The sequence below is a fragment of the Prionailurus viverrinus genome, chromosome A2 (genome assembly GCF_022837055.1).
Source record: "Prionailurus viverrinus isolate Anna chromosome A2, UM_Priviv_1.0, whole genome shotgun sequence".
Classification (NCBI taxonomy): Eukaryota; Metazoa; Chordata; class Mammalia; order Carnivora; family Felidae; genus Prionailurus; species Prionailurus viverrinus.
The window spans coordinates 136,150,873-136,171,304 of NC_062562.1; the positions used below are offsets into that span (position 1 = coordinate 136,150,873).

The window sequence follows — 20,432 nt, forward strand, 5'->3', positions numbered from 1 at the left end:
GAAGGAAAAAAACCCACACAATTCCTAAAAACTGAAATGTTAATTATATATACTTTATAATTACTATTATTACTCTAACAAAAATTTCAACTCCAAATTTAAGGCTAGATTGAAGGTTTCAAATTTTATCATATATCCAATAATCTAATATAGACCTTTTAAACTTTAATAATTTATAATGTCACTGGTAACTACATTATCAGTATAAAAAGAAAAAAAAAAGGAGTATTAGTCCACGCTATGGCACAATTGCTGAATTCCGAGTAGTATGATTGCAGGCCACCTGTGTTTAGGGCTAAATATGACTAAGCTGCATTAAAGTGTTTCAGCAAAACAAACAGCAACAAACACCAAATGTGATTTCCCAAAAAACAATTCAGTAGGTAAAAAAAAAAAAAAAGTAGATAGTCACAGGTATCGGAAGTAAATGGAAGTTACTTGTCTCTACTTAGCTCAGCTCGGATCTCAGGCTAGAAAAGTGAGCAGTGCTCAAAAGGCTGCAAACTTCAGATGCCTGGGGCAAAAGTTTATAGTAGAAAAATACACTAAATTATATGCTTAAAATGGCAAATTTTATGTTCTTACCACACATTTTACCATTATAAAAATTTTTCAAAGAAGCAAAACAAAGAAAAGATGGCTAGGGGTAGGAAGGAGAAGGATTGAAACTAAAATTCCTGATCTTCTAATAGGTTTTGATTTTTATCACTGCTAATGAATTATCTATAAAATTCCACCAAATCTTGGGGCGCCTGGGTGGCTCAGTCAGTTGAGCAACTGACTTCGGCTCAAATCATGATCTTGCGGTCTGTGAGTTCAAGCCCAGCTCTGGGCTCTGTGCTGACAGCTTGGAGCCTGGAGCCTGCTTCAGATTCTGGGTCTCCCTCTCTCTCTGCCCCTCCCCCGCTCATGCTCTGTCTCTCTCTCTCTCTCTCTGTCAAAAATAAACAAACATTAAAAAAAAATTTTTTTAATTCCACCAAATCTTGTTGCACTCCCCTTGTGTCCTGAGATTTTTTTCTTGTATGCTGTCACCACACTATCCCCATCTGTTCACTAATGCTATCCTTATAAAATCTGCAGCCTAAAAGCACTATTTCCCATGACTTATTCTTTTCAGCTCTATTAAGATCCTCATTTTATGCAAGAAAACACAATTCAATTATTTCACTGCTTTATGATTTGAGCATGAAAATAAAAGCAATTGAAAAGTTTTTCAGGTATTTCTCATATTTGTTAATTAAATGTAGATTGTTCTTTTCTTCAACCATGCTGTATAATTCTCCATTTTAGTTGAGTACAGATCCATCCAAAGTTTATATTCTTTCAGATTCAGTTTTGAAATTTCAGTTTTCAGTTTTGAAATTATGTGGCTGCCCTGTAGTTTTAGCTTGAGATGCGAATGTTATATTATTTTAATTCAAATGAAATTTTTTTTTTCCCAAATATATCCTGTGTATCAAAAAAAAATACCTTCTAGTTCTTCTGGAAGCAGCAAAGTCTAGAACCGATAACAATGGCTTGCTTGACCTTCCTTCAGTGTGTTTCAAGACAGTGAGTGACTGGGAGGGTAAAGGCTTTACTCTCTATAATACAGTGCAGAAGCAGTAAAAAATAAAATAAAATAAAAATTGAAGAGCACCAGCCAAAAAAAAACCAATTTCCCATTGAACCCAGAAAGGCAATTCTTATCAAAACCCACTTCTAAATGTAAAAATTAAAACTATAGAACCCATTGATGAGGCTTACTTTAGCTAGGTATCTTGGACATATTCCAAAGTACAGTCAAATTCAAAATTTATATCTAACTAGGGATTATACCATATATGACAGAATAAAAGTTCTTGTGAATCAATTTGCTAAAAATTTGCAGGTAGTTTCTTTCCAGATCTTTAAAAAATCTTTATTCATTAAATACTGATTATCCACTCTATAAGCCTGACTTTTCTCACACTAGTTTCTCAACCTTGGCACCAGGACACTTTGAGATGGATACTTCTTTGTTTTGAGAGGCTGTCCAATGTACTGTAGGATGTTTGGCAGCATCCTTGGCCTCTACCCAGTATGTCAGCGGTACACTCTACACCAGCAGAATCTCCCAGATGTGACAATCAAAAATGTTTCCAGATATTACCAAGTGTCCACTGGGAGACAAAACAGACACCTTCTGTCTAGGTGTCAAAGAAACTAAATAAGGTAAACAAAAACTTCTATAATCAAGTAAAGTTACCTCTATATATTAGGCACTAGATCACTATTATTTGAATTAATGAATTATGAATAATAATTCTATTCATGCTAGACATATTTCTGTTAGAAAGCCTACTTCCTACTCTATTAATTTTGAAGAATAAATAAAACAGAAAGAGATTTAACACGAAGATAAAGCCAGGTTAAGAAAGAAGTTAGTAACAGAAATTTTAAGCTTTCTGATTTATTTTTTAAATTACTGGCATTTCAACAGATCCAAGATACAGTTACAGCTTGTTTTCTACACATCTGGGCACTGTTACCTATATGAAATAACATAATTGGAAAATTCTTAGGAAAATTAAAACATTTCAATGTATTATTTGAAATTTTTAATATTTGTGTAGAATTGGTTAGCAGGTAACTGTTATACAGAGAGAATACTAAAGGTTTAAATATTATAGCTTAACTCTTCCTTGGAGTATATGATTCATAGGAAATGATATAGTTCATTGTCTTCATTTCCTTCTCACTTCAAATTCTTAGAACATTCCTCTAAAAATTAAAATCTGAAAGACTACCTTCATGATATGCCCTCCTGTGATAATCTTATACAGTTGGAACCATGACTGTATGACCTATTTTCATTCAACTAAATGGCCAAGTAAACACAAATTGTTCATGATTTTTAAAAAATCATGCTATCAAATGTTTAACAGGCTAATAATCAAATAAAAATATCCATGATTTTTGAATACGTATTAAGGCTCTTACCTACAAGAAACATTTGGATCAGCATTTCTTGAGAGCAGTAGTTCTACGCACTTCAAGATCTGTTCTTCTGAGCCACGTGCAGAACATGCAGTTATCAAAATAGTTTGCTTATCTGTAAAAAGTGAGGACCCCCCCCCCAACATCAAGAAGTATATCTAACAGACTTCTTTGACCATTCAAAAGATTCTAAATACTTACCATACTCTTAACATTTTATAACTTGTTTCCAAATCTCTTACTCTTAGCAGATAACTGTCTTCCTTCACCAAAAAATGACATCAGAGATGAATTGCCTTAATCTCCAAAATACATCTACAATTCATTTCTTAACTTCCATTCCCTATTCCCTTTTCTTCAAGAAAATAGGGAAGGGGTAATAACATGGACTCTATGTAGAGATGCTGTCTGGAGGTGAATAGTTTTTGGCTGACTAAAATTTGCCTTGCTGAACTTGCAGTTAAAAAACAGGAATTGATATTATCTGATTTCACTTCTTTATTTCTCATTCATTTGACATCTCAGTGAAATCTGGTTTTTATCCAGACCATCCTACTGAAAATGAACTAACTGCCATATCCTTTGGTTTCTTTTTGGTCATTTTCTACTTGATCTCTCTGAAATCACCTGTTTCCTAAAAATCTTCTTCTCTTGGCCTGTATGCCACAAGCAGAGATCACAGTATATTAAAAAACAAAAACACTTTCCAGGTAAGAATAGGGGAATTCAAAATAGGCCATCACAGCTATGGTTTACATCAGTGGTTTAATATTGATCAGGCATAAAGATTCTAGTCTCAATTCTGCCACTGATAAACTGTCACTCCAGTGATGTCTTAACATCTCAGAAGACCTAATTTATAGATAGGAATCTTCCCTCCTTACCTGGTGGGACTACTGTTGGATATATAAAAGAATATGTAAACATGCTGTGAAAAATATAAACTACTACATTTTATAACTGTAAGGTATCCCTCTGATTACAAGAAGCAGAGAAAGAAAGCTTTTCTTTCTTTCTTTTTAGTTTAAGTTTTTATTTAAATTCCAGTTAATATACAGTGTAACATTAGTATCGGGTGTACAAGTTAGTGATTCAACACTTACATAAAACACCTGATGTTCATCACAACAAACGTCCTCATTAATTCCCATCACCTATTTAACTCATCCCTCCCCCCCACCCATCCACCTCTCCTCTGGGAACCATCAGTTTATTCTCTGTAGGTAAGAAAACTATTAATTTTTTTGAGCAGAGTATTTTATACACTTTCATAAATCTCATTCCTAAGTACTGCTTTCATTGAGTGGTATTTTTTTAATTTTTATTAAAAAAATTTTTTTAAGTTTATTTATTTTGAGAGAGAACAAGCATAAGCACGAGCAAGAGAGGGGTGGAGAGGGAGGGAGGGAGGGAGGGAAAGGGAGAGAGGGAGAGAGGGAGAGAGGGAGAGAGGGAGAGAGGGAGAGAGAGAGAGAGAGAGAATCCCAAGCAGAGCCCAATGTGGGGCTCGAACTCATGAACCAGGAGATCATGACCTGAGCTGAAACCAAGAGTCAGATGCTTAACCAACTGAACCACCCAGGTGCTCTTCATTGGGTGATATTTAAAAAAATTTTTTTTTTTTACGTTTATTTATTTTTGAGACAGAGACAGAGCATGAATGGGGGAGGGGCAGAGAGAGAGGGAGACACAGAATCGGAAGCAGGCTCCAGGCTCCGAGCCATCAGCCCAGAGCCCGACGCGGGGCTCGAACTCACGGACCGCGAGATCGTGACCTGAGCTGAAGTCGGACGCTCAACCGACTGAGCCACCCAGGCGCCCCAAGGCGTGATATTTTTAAATGACATAATAAAAAGAAAAACCTATCATAGCAGCAGATTAAAACTAATGATAAGATGGGAATTTGTACAAAATACATAGATAAGAAAACAGCATAGAAATGGTTTTACAAATATCTAACACAGGTACAAAATTAATGTGAAAATTAGTTCTAAAATGAAATTTATATCTGAATTATGAAATGAATTTAATTGCCTACTGGAATAATTCAATAAAATAATTTATCTGGATTTGCACATACGCTCATTTTTTCAAAAGCATTCAAAGTAGTACTGAGTAGAAATTATTTAACAATAAAACATATATAGATTTAATAAGCTACCTCTCAAACAACCTTAAGTGATATAATTCAGAGTTGAGTTTTAAAATCTAAAGACTGATTTTCTTTATAAAAACATTTTTTTAAGTTTATTTATTTTGAGACAGAGAGAGAAAGCACAAGCAGGGGAGAGCAGAGAGAAAGAGAGACAATCCCAAGCAGGCTCCATGCCATCAGCACAAAGCCCGATGAGGGGCATGAACACACCAACTGTGAGATCATGACCTGAGCAGAGATCAAGAGTCTAACGCTTAACCGCCTGTGCCACCGAGGCACCCCTAAAGACTGATTTTCAAGTAATTTTTGACAAAGCTATCAGCTTTCTGATGTTTTCTTTCAATGCATTTTTCCTTTAAAAATAACTCAAACTCTCCAACACAGTTAGAGGTATGTAATGACATAACCAGTTATTAAGATAATACAAATGAAATCTACTACCTCTTTGGAAAGAGTTTTTCCAAAATATTTATGATTTTTAATTTGATTTTGTATTTTGATTACATAATAAAACTAATACGAAGGTTTGTTTTTCAAACTGCTTTAATTTTTTTCACTTCATGTAATACTGCTTGGGAATCAAGAAAATCACAGTAAACATAATCAGTTAAGTTACCACAACATCTCACCTTATTTTTTTTCAAGGACAAAGGTTTATTTTAAAGTGAATATATACAAACAGAACATGGAAAATGTACATCACCCACCCCTAAAAAGACTATAATTAGGCTTCTACACAGATATATACACAGTAAATATTCACATATTTTAAATGTTTAAAACATCTTACCCTTATCAAAGCTTGCATTAGCACCTCTATCCAACAGGACTCGAACCAGCTCTACGTTAGAAACACTAGCAGCATACATAAGGGGAGTCCATCCATACCGAAAGGTGGAATCTACGCTAAGGCCTGTAAATATAAAAACAAGCTTTTAACAGCCTCCCTACCAAAAGAAAAATCATTGCCACCTTCATATGCTTAAAGTATTGCTCATAGTGACATATATCATATACTTTATAACTAAAGGGAATTTCTTAGTAATAATGGTTTCAGAAAAAAATAGAAAATAGTTACACCTGGACTTTATCAGAAGAAATTACAAAATACAGACTGCATTGTGTGAGCCAGGGATTGACATCATTATATTTGTATTACGAAAACAACACAGGTATCACTGTTTAGAGTGGTAAAGGAGGCAGGGAGACCAGTTATGAGGATAGATGTTTATGCAAAAGTCAGAGCAAGAGCAGTGGAGACAGAGAGAGAGGGATACAAAAGGATATTCCAAAAATTCCAAAATTCATTAGAATTTAAAGCTGCTTTAAGAAGTGATGGAAAAGAATTAAAAAATGACTCTCTGATTCTGCCTTTGAGAAATCAAACAAGCACTGAGCTAGAATAAAGAGAAGAAAAGATGAGGTATCAGGCCTGAGGAGTAAGAAAAAGTTGAGTTTTTTTTTTTAAGTTTATTTATTTATTTTGAGAGAGAGAGGACATGTGAGCAGGGCAGAGATAGAGGGAGAGAGAGAATCCCAAGCAGGCTACATGCTATCAACTCAAGGCTTAATCCCACGAACACTGAGATTATGACCTGAGCTGAAATCAAGAGCTGTATGCTCAACTGACTGAGCCATTCAGACACCCCAAGAAGAAGTTTTAAATAGCCACTATCCAAAACAGGACAGGAAGAGATAGATAATGACTGTTAAGAAAGGACAAGAGCCAGCAGACCTTAGAATTCTCAAATCATTAATGATACAAATCCCTGGAGTCGTTTGATTTTCTCCAACAGCACTGAGTGGTTTGGTCATATAAAGAAAAAAAAAATGGTTCAACTGATCTAGGTTTGGATCTAGGACTGAAGAGGAGCACAGGAAATGTGACACGAAGACAAAGATACAATGAGGCAGTGAAGACAACCCATTAAATTTAGGTAAAGCCATTTCTATAAGGTCTTAAGTGGAAATGTCTCTCTTCAAACTAAGAAATATTTGCTAATATTAAGGAAAAAAAACCAGAACTTTTTTCTGCTTCAAAGAAAGAAAACCTGTATGTGAAAAACACTGTAGGCCTCTCTGTAATGCCTTATAATTTACAGGTTTTATAGTCTCTGGCTATAAAGTGTTCCTTTTGCAAAGATGAAGGTCACATCACTTTCGTCTTCAACAAAGGAATGAAAACTTGTTGGGGGTGGGGAGGAGAATCTGACTTTTTTTCTGTAGGAACACTAAGTTGCTGAAAGATTATATTTGTCAAATTCCCAACTGCCTAACTTTAATTGATAAAAGGTGCATGATAATTCCTGGGAGAAAACCAAATAAAACCATCTTACTACATACATACACTGCTAGCCTAACTAGTCTTCTCTAATCAATTTTCCTCTTCCAACTACTGTAACTGAAAGCATATGAATGAGATGAGAAAAAAGATCATTTTATATTCTCATTATTCTTTCCTTGTTGACATTACTGCTCCACCTGTGACACCAAAGGTAAAAAGGAAAAGATGTGAAGAAGATAATAAATGTAGCATTTTAAAATAATTTCTTTTAACATGTATTCATTTTTGAGAGACAGAGAAAGACAGAGCATGAGCAGGGAAGGGGCAGAGAGAGGGAGACACAGAATCTGAAGCAGGCTCCAGGCTCCGAGCTGTCAGCACAGAGCCCAACACGGGGCTTGAACTCACAAATTGTGAGATCATGACCTGAGCCAAAGTTGGACGCTCAACCAACTGAGCCACCCAGGCGCCCCTAAATGTAGCACTTTAATATAAAAATTCTCCATCATCATTACCTTTTAATGCTCAAAAAAGTAAATTATTAAGCACTTATTATGTTCTAGGCATAGTGTAAAATGGTAAGTTTAAAAGGATCGACATAGTACATGACTGTAGCTCAAAAACATTCAAAGTAACACTATCTGGTTTGGGGATACACACACATTCAATAAAAATATAAAGATACACATAGGAATGATAAATACCAACTATAGGAAAGTGGTATCTCCAGGAGTAAGGAGAGAAATTGCCATACCTTTTAGAATGTCTGAAATATTTTATAATTTAAAGATAACTGAACATATTAACAGAATAACAAAAACTGGAGACATCTTTGAACTGTTAGAAGTAGCTGACTCAAAGGGGAATGCTCATTTTTTATTAAAATTTTCAACTGCTGCAGAAATATGTATCAAAAGTAAGAATAACTTTGAAAGGCAAAAACCTAAAAATATTTTTAGAAGTGTGAAATAATGACATCTGGAAGGAAACTAGAAAACACTAAAAGAAGAGTTACCTGAGGAAGTAAGACTTCAGGAATGCTGGGGGTGAAAGTAGGAACAAAGGTATCTTTCTACTTATACCTACATGTTACTGGCTTTTGAAAAATAATCTTTAAAATTTTTTAAATTAAAAACAAAATTAAAAAAAAATTTTTAACGTTTATTTTTGAGACAGAGCATGGATTGGGGAGGGGCAAAGAGAGGAGATACAGAATCTGAAGCAGGCTCCAGGCTCTGAGCCATCAGCAGAGAGCCTGATGCGGAGTTCAAACCCATGAACCATGAGATCATGACCTGAGCCGACACTGGATGCTCAACGGACTGAGCCACTCAGGCGCCCCTAAAAACAAATTTTAAAAAGCTCACTAAAAACTTTACCAGAAGGTCTTTTTAAGTCTTAATCCTTTAGGAGCCTCCACCTAAAAGGACTCACTGCACTTAGTCCCATTACAAAATGAAGCCCCAAGGCAGCTCTCTTTTCTAAAGCAAATTTCTGCCTTTTCCATTCCCCTCAGCATTATGCACGCTCCTGTCTGTTTATATTTAGCATTAGGGCTGTTTCTATTACTCAAATTTTATACAGTTTCATTCTTCAATTACAAATTCAAGTTCTATTGGGGCGCCTGGGTGGCGCAGTCGGTTAAGCGTCCGACTTCAGCCAGGTCACGATCTCGCGGTCCGTGAGTTCGAGCCCCGCGTCAGGCTCTGGGCTGATGGCTCGGAGCCTGGAGCCTGCTTCCGATTCTGTGTCTCCCTCTCTCTCTGCCCCTCCCCCGTTCATGCTCTGTCTCTCTCTGTCCCAAAAATAAATAAATGTTGAAAAAAAAAGATTTAAAAAAAAAAAAAAAAACAAAAAAAAACAAATTCAAGTTCTATTGTCCACAAAGTCACACAGCTTTTTTGTTACAACAGCTAATATTTATGTATTGTATGTATGTTCTAAGATCTTTATTTATGCATTCTTTCATTTTAATACCCCCCCCAAACCCTTTCATATTATGCAGCTCCACTTTAAAAAGGGGGACATTAAAGCTTAGGAAGGTTTGAAAACTTCATCAAGATTACAGAGTCATCAAATGGCAGGGCTAGTAATCAAACCCAGAAATGTACTGTTTCCAAAATGATTTCCTTTTCACTAAACCACGCAATGTCACTAGCATATAAGAAAAACATTTTGCTATATAAAAGCTCACTTATCTATTTTGTGTGAATGTTTTGTACCTACAAGTAGATAGTAAATGCCTGTTACTCCTTCAGTAATCTCAATCATTATTATCAACAACTCACATTCCTATGTCAGATATTTCAAGAAAATAATAAAACTTAATTTGATCACAGAGAAACATTATGGGACCCTGGACAGAATTATGATGTTTTACATAGAGAAACGGATGCTCTGGAAGCTTAAATGACTTTCCCAAGGAACCACAATGAGTAGGCAATAAAGCTGGAACAGATACCCACATATTGTGATTCCTACTTCAGGCCCCATTATACACATACACACCCAGCACAAAGGAAAAATATAACTAAATGTACATACCTAGAAAAAAATCTGGAGAAACATATCATAGTAAATGCTGTGAAAAATGTGTAGGAACTACCGGGGTGGGGTAGGATTAGTCAGAACAGCGCTTCTTGAAAGATGTAGAATAACTGAAGGAAGCAAACGGGGGGGGGGGGGGGGGTACATTCCAAATTTGAGGGTAGAGGAAGAAAATAAGGCAAAGAGAACTCAGAGTCAAGTAAGATATGCCGAACACTTGATACATTAACATTCATTGTGCTTCCACTGGAAAAGCAACTCAAACCTTTTAAAATAAGGAACTCTTGTGAAGGTAGGCAACTGTGTTAGATTGAAATTATCCCTTATCTCTCACCAGAATCTAGGAGCTCCTGGACCAACGAAATATCTCCTGTGGTCAATGCTTTCTTAAATGTTTCATTCTTTTCCTCAGGGAGTAATGGCCCTTTTAATTTCTAAAAAAGGAGAAAGTTAAAAAAAATTGTTATACATATTTTCATTTCCACTACATCAAGAAGAAATGTTTGGTTTCACATACATCTTCTTGGGGGTGGGGAATGCAACACACAACGTTCATAAAGAATTCATGACTAAAATTATCTTTAAAGGAAATGGGAAATGGGTACGGCTATGGGTGCAAATCCAAGTGAAGAGCTACACTGACAGCCTAAAGAAGCACATCGGATGGAAAGAACAGTAGGGAAACGGGAAAACTGAGGGTTTGTTGGAAGTCCAAAAGCCTGTTATTTCCACTGGGGAAACACAGGCAAGGTAATAAGAGGTTTCACGACGTAGGCCTTCAAGGGCCAGGGGAGGCTGATCCAGGTGCAGTCAAAACAAAGCCTCCTGGGCTACCTGAGCCGACCGGTCGAGATACCCAATCTCCCAGCCGTCATCCTCGCTCTCACTACTCTCGCCTCCACCGGCCACAGCCAGACCGCGCACAAGGGCAGCCGCCATGCCCGCCAGCCTCTCCGAACACGCACAGCTGTGTCCGCCCCCTCAGCGGGCGCCTGCGCACTGGGGAAACACGCAGGGTTGCGTGGGAAGGCGTGCGTGTGAGCTCACAGGCTTTGGGCCCTGAGGCGCAGATGCGCGGGCATGCGTAGCGCCCCTCGCCTCCTCGGACCCACCCCCCCAGCCCTGTGTTCACTGGGGGAAAACCCACTGCCCAACGTGGTAGAGCTGGAACTGGGTGCCTGAACCGGCTGGTAAGATTTGAACACCATCTTCTTAGCTGGTGCTTCTAATTCCTTTCAGGTACTAACTCTTCATTCTTTTTAGGGTATTTGGTCGATGAAGTTTTGCCCTTAAAGGGATGCCGTACTTTCGGTGGAGCATAATGGGAGCTATAAAGCCAGGTAAGACTAGGCTTTCTCCCTCACCCCATCCATCCGCTCCCTGCCAAACGCACTGTCAAACATGCGACCTTGTAGGAGACAGACAACTCTTGGCAGGAATACAACCCTTAGGAACACTGTCCTTACATTCAAGAAGCCATCAGACAATAGGGAGCTGACAAAGGAACCAGGAGGAAATACCATCCCAAAGGAAGAATTCTTCCTTTATATATCATGTGATCTCAGATCTGAGTTTAGATATGGGAACTTCAGTGCATAGAAACGCTTTCCCAGCTAGGCAGTGTGGATGCCCTAAAGAAAAAAGTCAACAAAGGAAGAGTTGGAGAGTGAATCAAAAGTGCTAGGAAGGAGATATGATTTAGACATTGAGAAAGCAAGTAAACAATACAAACAACTCCTGGTAAAAGTTGACCAACCTCAAACTCACTTTTTTGCATGTAACTTCTAGATGAAATGGTAATACATTAATTATTTTTGTCACAGGAAAGTAGATCCATCAAGGAATATGGCACATTTGTGACACCCTTGAGATGATTTAAAAGGAAAATAGCCATATACTGTTCTTTAAAAGTCTTTGTGATATAGTTTTTTTCGTAAAGAATCTCCAGTGTACGATTTTGAAATTATATACTTCAGAGACTTTCATAGGTGGGTATTTTTAAGCAGTTTGGTAATTTTGGGGCCATACCTGTGTTTTCTAATTGCCTTCCTTCAGTAAATGTTATGGATCTGGATCGTTGAGCACAACTAGGCACATTGTGAAGACAAAATCGAAGATAAACCAAACTGTCTCAAGGAGCTCACATATTAACCAAGAAAGACAATAAGCAAGTAAACAAATAAACAAGCTATTGCAAATTATAGGTGCCACAAAGGAGATAAATGTGCTGGGTTTCTGGAATCAAACCACTTAGGTTTCCCAGCCAAACAATTTATTGCCATTAGCTGTGCCCTTGAGCAATTTAGCCTCTTTCTTCTGCTTTAGTTTCCTAATCTGTAAAATGGAGATAATGATAGTACTCATAATATAATATTGTTTGAATAAAGTAAATAAAGCAATGGGCTCAGTCTCAACAGAAGAGGTAAATAAATTTTAACTACTACTAATATTGTCATTATTTTGTATAAGGTATTGAGACCTGAGTAGAATTCTGAATGACAAGGTGTTAGCCATAAAAAAATCAGAGAGCAGAGCTTTCTTGGCAAAGGAAATGGCTAGTACCAAGGCCTGAAGGCAGGAAAAAGCTTGCACCCAGGCCTGGGACTGAGGTGGCAAGTAAGGCTTCTTTAAGTTGGTGGTATAGAGGGTAACTATACTGTTCTGCATCACATGCAAAATTTAAATAAGCACTCCCTCTTGGGAAGGCTCTTGCAATCCTTGTATTTTGCACCCTGGACACCACACTTACTTCCCCTTCATCCTTGCCCTGATTGGACCAGAAAGGAGGCCTGAGGCTGGACCATCATGAAGGAAGGAGTGTATAATAAGAAGACCTTATGGGACTTAAGTAAGTAGTTTGGATTTTACTTTAAAATCAATTTAACATTAAATATTTTTCAACAAATGAAAGACATTCTGGTGTGTATGATGTGTGTGTGTGTGTGTGTGTGTGTGTGTGTATGTGTATGTATGTATGTATGTATGTAAAGATACTCAAACTCTTTTGTAAAGAAGGTTTTTGTCTGAACATATGGCTAATTAGTGGTATCATTTACTAAGATGGGGAAAGACCAGAGGATAAACTTGAAGATGAAATGAACATCTCAAAATTAACATCTTCAAAATGAAACATCCAAGTATAGCTATCAAGTGGGTAGTTGGATGTTCAGGTATGAAGCTCAGGAGAAAGGCTGTCTTAAAGGTATAAATTTGGTAATTATACACATATAATAGATCTTTTTTCCATTGGTCCTTCTTTATTTTTTGTGTAATTAATTGTCAAGTTAGCTAACATACAGTATATATGGTGTGCTCTTGGTTTTGGGGGTAGATAATCATCATTCATCCCTTACATACAACATCCAGTGCGCATCCCAACAAGTGCCCTCCTCAGTACCCATCACCCATTTCCCTCTTCCCCTGCCCCCCTCCATCAACCCTCATTTTGTTCTCTGTATTTAAGGGTCCCTTATGGTTTGCCTCCCTCTCTGTTTGAAACTATTTTTGCTCTTTTCCCTTCCCCCATGGTATTCTGTTAAGTTTCTCAAGTTCCACATATGAGTGAAAACATATGGTAGCTGTCTTTCTCTGACTGACATAATTTCACATTGTTCCATCCACATTGTTCAACTGGCAGGTTTTAATTCTTTCTCATTGCCAAGGAGTATTCCATTGTGTATATAAAGCACATCATCTTTATCCATTCATCAGTTGATGGACGTTTGGGCTCTTTCCATAATTTGGTTGTTGTTGAAAGCGCTGCTATAAACATTGGGGTACATGTGCCCTTATGAATCAGCACTCCTGTATCCTTCGGGTAAATTCCTAGTAGTGCCATTGCTGGTCGTAGGGTAGTTCTATTTTTAATTTTTTGAGGAACCTCCACACTGTTTTCCAGGATGGCTTCACCAGTTTGCATTCCCACCAATACTGCAAGAGGGTTCCTCTTTTTCTACATCCTCACCAACATCTATTGTTTCTGGAGTTGTTAATTTTAGCCACTCTGACCAGTGTAAGGTGGTATCTCAATGTGGTTTTGATTTGTATTTCCCTGATGATGAGTGACTTTGAGCATCTTTTCACGTGTCTGTTGGCCATCTGGATGTCTTCTTTGAAGAAGTGTCTATTCATGTCATTTGCCCACTGCTTCACTGGATTATTTGTTTTTTGGGTGTTGAGTTTGGTAAGTTCTTTGTGGATTTTGGATACTAACCCTTTATCCAATATGTCATTTGCAAATATCTTCTCCCATTCAGTGGGTTGCCTTTTAGTTTTGTTGATTGTTTCCTTTGCAGGGCAGAAACTTTATCTTGATGAGGTCCCAGTAGTTCATTTTTGCTTTTATTTGCATTGCCTTTGGAGATGTGTTGTTGAATAAGAAATTGCTGCAGCTGAGGTCAGAGTTTGTTGCCTGTTTTCTCCCCTAGGGTTTTGATGGTTTCCTGTCTCACATTTAGGTCTTTCATCCATATGGTGTGAGAAAGTGGTCCAGTTTCATTCTTTTGCATGTTGCTGTCCAGTTCTCCCAGCACCATTTGCTAAAGACTGTCTTTTTTTCCATTGGGTACTCTTTTCTGCTTTGCCAAAGGTTAGTTGGCCATACATTTGTAGGTCCAATTCCAGGTTCTCTGTTCTGTTCCATTGGTCTATGTGTCTGTTCTTGTGTCAGTACCATACTGTCTTGATGATTACAGCTTTTTAGTAGACGCTAAAGTCTGGGACTGTGATGCCTCCCGCTTTGGTTTTCTTTTTCAACATAACTTTGTCTATTCAGGGTCTTTTGTGGTTCTATACAAATTTTAGGATTGTTTGTTCTAGCTCTGAGAAGAATGCTGGTGCAATTTTGATTGGGATTGCCTTGAATATGTAGATTGCTTTAGGTAGTATTGACATTTTAGCAATATTTGTTCTTCCCATCCATGAACATGGAATGTTTTTCCATTTCTTTGTGTCTTCTTCAATTTCTTTCATAAGTTCTTTATGGTTTTCAGCATATATATTTTTTACATCGTTGGTTAGGTTTATTCCAGGGATTTTATGGTTTTTGGTGCCATTGTAAATGGGATGGATTTCATGATTTTCTGATGCTTCATAATTGGTGTATAGAAATGCAACTGATTTCTGTACATTCAGAATTCAGAATGTACATTCTGTACATTCAGAATTTGTCCATTTCCTCCAGGTTGTCCCTTTTGTTGGCATATAATTTTTCATAGTATTCTCTGATAATTGTTTGTATTTGTGTGGTGTTGGTTGTGTTCTGTCCTCTTTCATTCATTATTTTATCTATTTGTGTCTTCTTTTTTCTTTTTCCAAAGTCTGGAAATCAATAAATCAATTTTGTTTATTTTTTCAAAAAATCAGCTCTTAGATTCATTGATCTGTTCTACTGGTTTTTTATATTCTATATTATTTATTTCTATTCTAATCTTAACTATTTATCTTCTGGCTTTGGGGTTTCTTTGCTGTTCTGCTGCTAGTTCCTTTAGGTATACTGTTAGATTTTGTATTTGGGATTTTTCTTGTTTCTTGAAATAGGCATGGATTGCAATGTATTTTCCTCTTAGGACTGCCTTTGTGGCATCTCAAAAGGTTTGGACTGTCGTGTTTTCATTTTAATTTGCTTCCATATATTTTTAAATTTCTTCTTTAATTGCCTGGTTGGCCCATTCATTCTTTAGTAGGATGTTCTTTAACCTCCATGCAAATTTTTTCTTGTGGTTGATTTCAAGTTTCATATGGTTGTGATCAGAAAATATGCATGGTATGATCTCATTTCTTTTATATTTATTGAGGGATGTTTTGTGACCCAGTGTGTGATCTGTCTTGGAGAATGTTCCATGTGCACTCAAAAAGAATGTGTATTTGCTGCTTTTGGATGAAAAGTTCTGAATATATCTATCAAGTCCATCTGGTCCAATGTATCATTCAAGGCCATTGTTTCTTCATGGTTTTTTTGCCTAGGTGATCTGTCCATTGTTGTAAGTGGAGTATTGAAGTCTCCTGCAATTATAGTATTCTTATCAATAAGATTGTTTATGCTTGTGATTAATTGATTTATGTATTTGGGTGCTATCAAGTTTGGAGCATAAACCTTTACAATTGTTCGCTTTTCTTGATGGATAGACCCTGTAATTATGATATAATGCCCTTCTTCATCTCTTGTTACAGCCTTTAGTTTAAAATCTAGTTTGATATAAGTATGGCTACTCCAGCTTTGTTTTGACTTCCAGTAGCATGATAGATGGTTCTATCCCCTCACTTTCAATATGAAAGTGTCCTCAACTGTAAAATGGGTCTCTTGTAGACAGCATATAGATGGAACTTGTTTGGTTTTTTTTTTTTCCATTCTGATACCCTATGTCTTTTGATTGGAGCATTTAGTGCATTTACAGTCAGAGTTATTATTGAAAGATATGGATTTAGTGTCATTGTGTTATCTGTAGGTTTCATGCTTGTGGTGATGTCTCTAGTCCTTTGTAGTCTTTGCAGTATTCCTCTCACGGGACCCCCTTAGGATTTCTTGCAGGGCTGGTTTGGTGGTCATGAACTCCTTCAGTTTTTGTTTGTCTGGGAAAGTCTTTATCTTTCCTTCTATTCTAAATGACAGCCTTGCTGGATAAAGGATTCTTAGCTGCGTATTTCTCCTGTTCAACACATTGAATATTTCCTGCCACTCCCTTCTGGCCTGCCAACTTTCAGTGGACAGGTCTGCTACTACCCTTATGTGTCTACCCTTGTAGGTTAAGGCCCATTTGTCCCTAGCTGCTTTCAGAATTCCTTCTATGTTTGTATTTTGACAAGTTCACTATGATATGCCACGGAGAAGATCTATTCCTGTTAAACCTGAAGAGAGTTCTCTGTGCCTCCTGGATTTGGATGTCCACTTCCTCCCCAAGATTAGGAAAATTCTCAGCTATAATTTGTTCAAGTAAACCTTCTGCCCCTTTCTCTCTCCTTCTTCTGGAACTCCTATAATACAGATATTATTATGTTTCATTGAACCACTTAGTTCTTTAGGTCTCCCCTCATGGTCTAGTATTTTCTTAATCTCTTTTTCTTGGCTTCATCATTTTCTGTAATTTTATCTTCTGTTTCACTTAATCTCCCCTCTGCCTCCTCCATCCTTGCTGTTACTGCATCTAGTTTATTTTGCACCTCATTTATAGCATTTCTTAATTCATTGTGAATTTTTCTTAGTTTCTTGATCTCTTCAGCAATAGATTCTCTGCTGTCTTTTGTGATTTTTTAAAGCCCAGCTATTAATCTTATGATTATTATTCTAAATTCTTGCTTATTTATATTGTTTACATCTATTTTGAGCAATTCGCTAGTTGTCATTTCTTCCTGGAATTCCTTTTGAGGAGACTTCTTCCATTTCATCATATTGGCTAGTTTTCTGTCCCTTATGTATTTTAATAGCTTGTTATGAGTCCTGCATCTTTGAGCACTATATTACAAAGGGGTCATATGCTATCCAGGGCTGGGCTTTTCAGGAGGTGTTTTTGGAGTGTGTTTTGTGCTCTCTATTGTTGTGAATCTGGTTGCTTTATCTCCCTACTCATAGTGGTGTTTGGATCTTCCACCAGGTGTGCTTTGATTTGTTTATTGAAGTATCCCTGGAAAAAATTTTTTTAAAGTTGGGGGAGTGGTGGAAGGGGCCTTATCCCATACAAACGGAGAAATGACAGGGGGTAGTGAAAAGGAAAAGAAAAAAAATTGACCAGGCAGAGAATCAGAGAAACTATATAGCTTAGTCCAGGGAGAGATAGAGGAAAATAAAGAAGAAAGAGATACAGAAGAGGTATAAAAAGAATAGATTAAAAGTGTCTGCTTAAACAAACCAACAACCAGAATAACCAGACTAGAGAAAGGAAGAAATAAGAGGAAAAAAAGAAAGGAAAAAATATATATATATATAAATGTTTATATGTATATATACACATAAAATAAGAATTGACCAAGAATCAAATCAGAGAATGCAAAACCATTGGACAGATATCTGATGATGCCTTGGAACTGGTGGCTGTGCTGGTCTAGAGGAGGGACTTTCTGGTTCTCCCAGCATCAGTGTCGCTCTGGTAGATACGCAGTTACCAGGCACGGAGGTGCATGGTTTGGTGTAGGTTTCCTGCCTCCACTGTGTCCCTGTTGTCCATTTTCTGATACCCCACCTTGTAGGTGATGGGGAGAAAAATGCGACACTCCAGTCTCTCCTCCCTGGACTGGGTGTCCTAAAGCACTCTTTTCAGGCTGTTGTCACAGTGCCACACGGGCATGAGTGGGCTGGTTTGTTCCACTCCACAGTCGCCCATGCTGCCCAGGTTCTCGCCTGGGATTCAAACCCCATTGTCTTTAGGACCCTGTTCCGTGCACCCTGGTCTAGGGGAAGTGCCACTCCTCCCAGCCCACCGACAAAGAGCCTCTGGCTGGTTGGGGAATGGGGTGGTGGCTGCAGGGTCTTTTGTCCTTGGAGCAGCTATATTCCTTCTTCCCACAGCACTCAGGGGAGAGGATTGCTCTCTCCAACTGCACCTGGGAGCTAGCTACCAAGCCTGGGGCTGGCTCTCCTCATTGCCAGGCATACTAACGGCAGGGAAAGCCCCACAGTTAGAAATTCGTTCTTTCTCCGCTTTTTCCATTTGCTGGTTCATGGCTTTTCTCTTGTCTAAATTCAGTCCTACACTTTCACAGCCTCTCTTTCTCTTCCTTTTATCTCTCCACAGAGGAGAATCCCTCCCCTCTGTGCCTACACCACCAGTTTTATCTCTCTCAGTTCATAATCACACACCCATGGCCTGCCAGGTTGTCCCCGTGGGCCCATAGAAATGTTTCTGTCTTTCTGTAGCCCCGATTCCTGGAATTCCAAGTCTTCTGGCCTGAATACTGCTGTGTTTGAGGGATGAAGGAATTTTGGGTCCCCCTACTTCTCTGCCTGTTGACTCCTCCCCACATGTAATTGATTATTAAAAGTTGGGTATTTATGGGGTGCCTGGGTGGCTCAGTCGGTTAAGCGGCTGACTTCGGCTCAGGTCATGATCTCACGGTCCGTGGGTTCGAGCCCCGCGTTGGGCTCTGTGCTGACAGCTCAGAGCCTGGAGCCTGTTTCAGATTCTGTGTCTCCCTCTCTCTGACCCTCCCCCATTCATGCTCTGTCTCTCTCTGTCTCAAAAATAAATAAATGTTAAAAAAAAAAATTAAAAAAAAAAGTTGGGTATTTATGCAGCAAGATTTTTTTTTTGTAAATATAGTTGCTATAGGCTGAATGTTTGTGTTCTTTCCCTTAAAATTTTATGTTGAGACCTAATACCCACAATGATGATATTTGGAGGTGAGGGGCTTTGGGAGGTGATTATGTCATGAGGGCAGAGCTTTCATGAATAGGATTAGTGTCCTTATGAAAGAGACCCCAGAGAACTCCCTTGCCCCTTCCACCATGTGAGGACACAACCAGATGCCCTATGAACCAGGAAGTGAGCTCTCACCAGACACTGAATCTGCCACCACCTTGATTTTGGACTTTGTAGCCTCTAGAACTGTGAGAAATAAATTTCTGTTATTTATAAGTCATCCAGTCTGTGGTATTCTTTTAGAGCAGCCCAAAGAGACCATGAAAATAGATAAGATTATTGTAGAATTTATGTGGAAAGGCAAAAGAATTAGATAGCTAAAACAATTATGAGAAAGAGGAATAAGGTAGGAAGAATTTCTCAACTTGATTTTAAGTCTTATTGTGTAGCTATAGTAATCAGGACTGTGTGGTATTGGAAAAGGGATATATATATATATATATATATATATATATATATGAATGAAACAGAATAGAGGAGCTAAAAAATAGGCCCACACAGTTAGGCCAACTGATTTTTGACAAAGGTGCAAGAACAATTCAGTGGAGGAAGGATTATCTTCTACAAATGATGCTAGATCAACTGAATATCCATGGGTAAAAAAAGGACCTATCTGACCCTCATGTCTTCTGTTAAAATTAACTCAAAATGGGTGATAGGTATATACAAATGTTCATAGCAGCATTATTCCTAGTAGCCAAAAAGTGTAAACAACTCAAATGTCCACCTGATGAGTGGATAAAGAAAATGTGATATCTGTACCATATATATTAGTTTCCTAGAACTACAATAACAAATTAGCATAAACTAGGTGGCATATAACAAGAGAAATATATTTTCTTACCATTCTTGAGGCTAGAAGTCTGAAATCAAGGTGTCAACATCACCATGCTTTCTATGATGATTCTAGGATAAGATCCCTCCTCCCCTCTTCATAGCTTCTAGTGATTGCCTGTTGGCACTCTTCGGCATTTCTTGGCTCCTAGATGCATCACTTTAATCTTTGCCTCTGTATTTACAAGGCATTCTTTTCTGTATGTCTGAATCTCTGCATGCCTGTGTTGTCTAAATTTTTTTCTTCTTGTAAGTCATGTTGGATTTAGGGCTCTCTCTAATTCATTGTGACCTCATCTTA

At 37.8% G+C, this 20,432-nt stretch overlaps 1 protein-coding gene and 1 long non-coding RNA gene across 4 annotated transcripts in view; one reads left to right on the plus strand and one right to left on the minus strand.

The window, feature by feature from the left end:
* ASZ1 (ankyrin repeat, SAM and basic leucine zipper domain containing 1) overlaps positions 1 to 10,916 on the minus strand; it is a 52,349-nt gene extending 41,433 nt beyond the window's left edge. Inside the window, exons 1-4 of one of the 2 annotated variants that reach the window (XM_047849026.1) lie at positions 10,782 to 10,916; positions 10,282 to 10,381; positions 5,907 to 6,029; positions 2,965 to 3,076 (exon numbers count right to left, since the gene is read on the minus strand). In XM_047849026.1, coding sequence (XP_047704982.1) covers positions 2,965 to 3,076; positions 5,907 to 6,029; positions 10,282 to 10,381; positions 10,782 to 10,886 — 440 coding nt within the window. In that variant the 5' untranslated portion in view covers positions 10,887 to 10,916. Of the gene's footprint in view, positions 1 to 1,473; positions 1,533 to 2,964; positions 3,077 to 5,906; positions 6,030 to 10,281; positions 10,382 to 10,781 lie in introns of those variants that run through there. The other variant, XM_047849027.1, reaches the window with a different exon arrangement.
* A 128-nt stretch (positions 10,917 to 11,044) lies between these two features.
* The window catches only part of LOC125160812 (uncharacterized), a 47,845-nt gene continuing 38,457 nt past the window's right edge, over positions 11,045 to 20,432 (plus strand). For both annotated transcript variants that reach the window (XR_007150382.1, XR_007150383.1), the window contains exons 1-3: positions 11,045 to 11,137; positions 11,211 to 11,287; positions 12,728 to 12,795. This is a non-coding gene — a long non-coding RNA (uncharacterized LOC125160812). The remainder of the gene's footprint in view (positions 11,138 to 11,210; positions 11,288 to 12,727; positions 12,796 to 20,432) is intronic.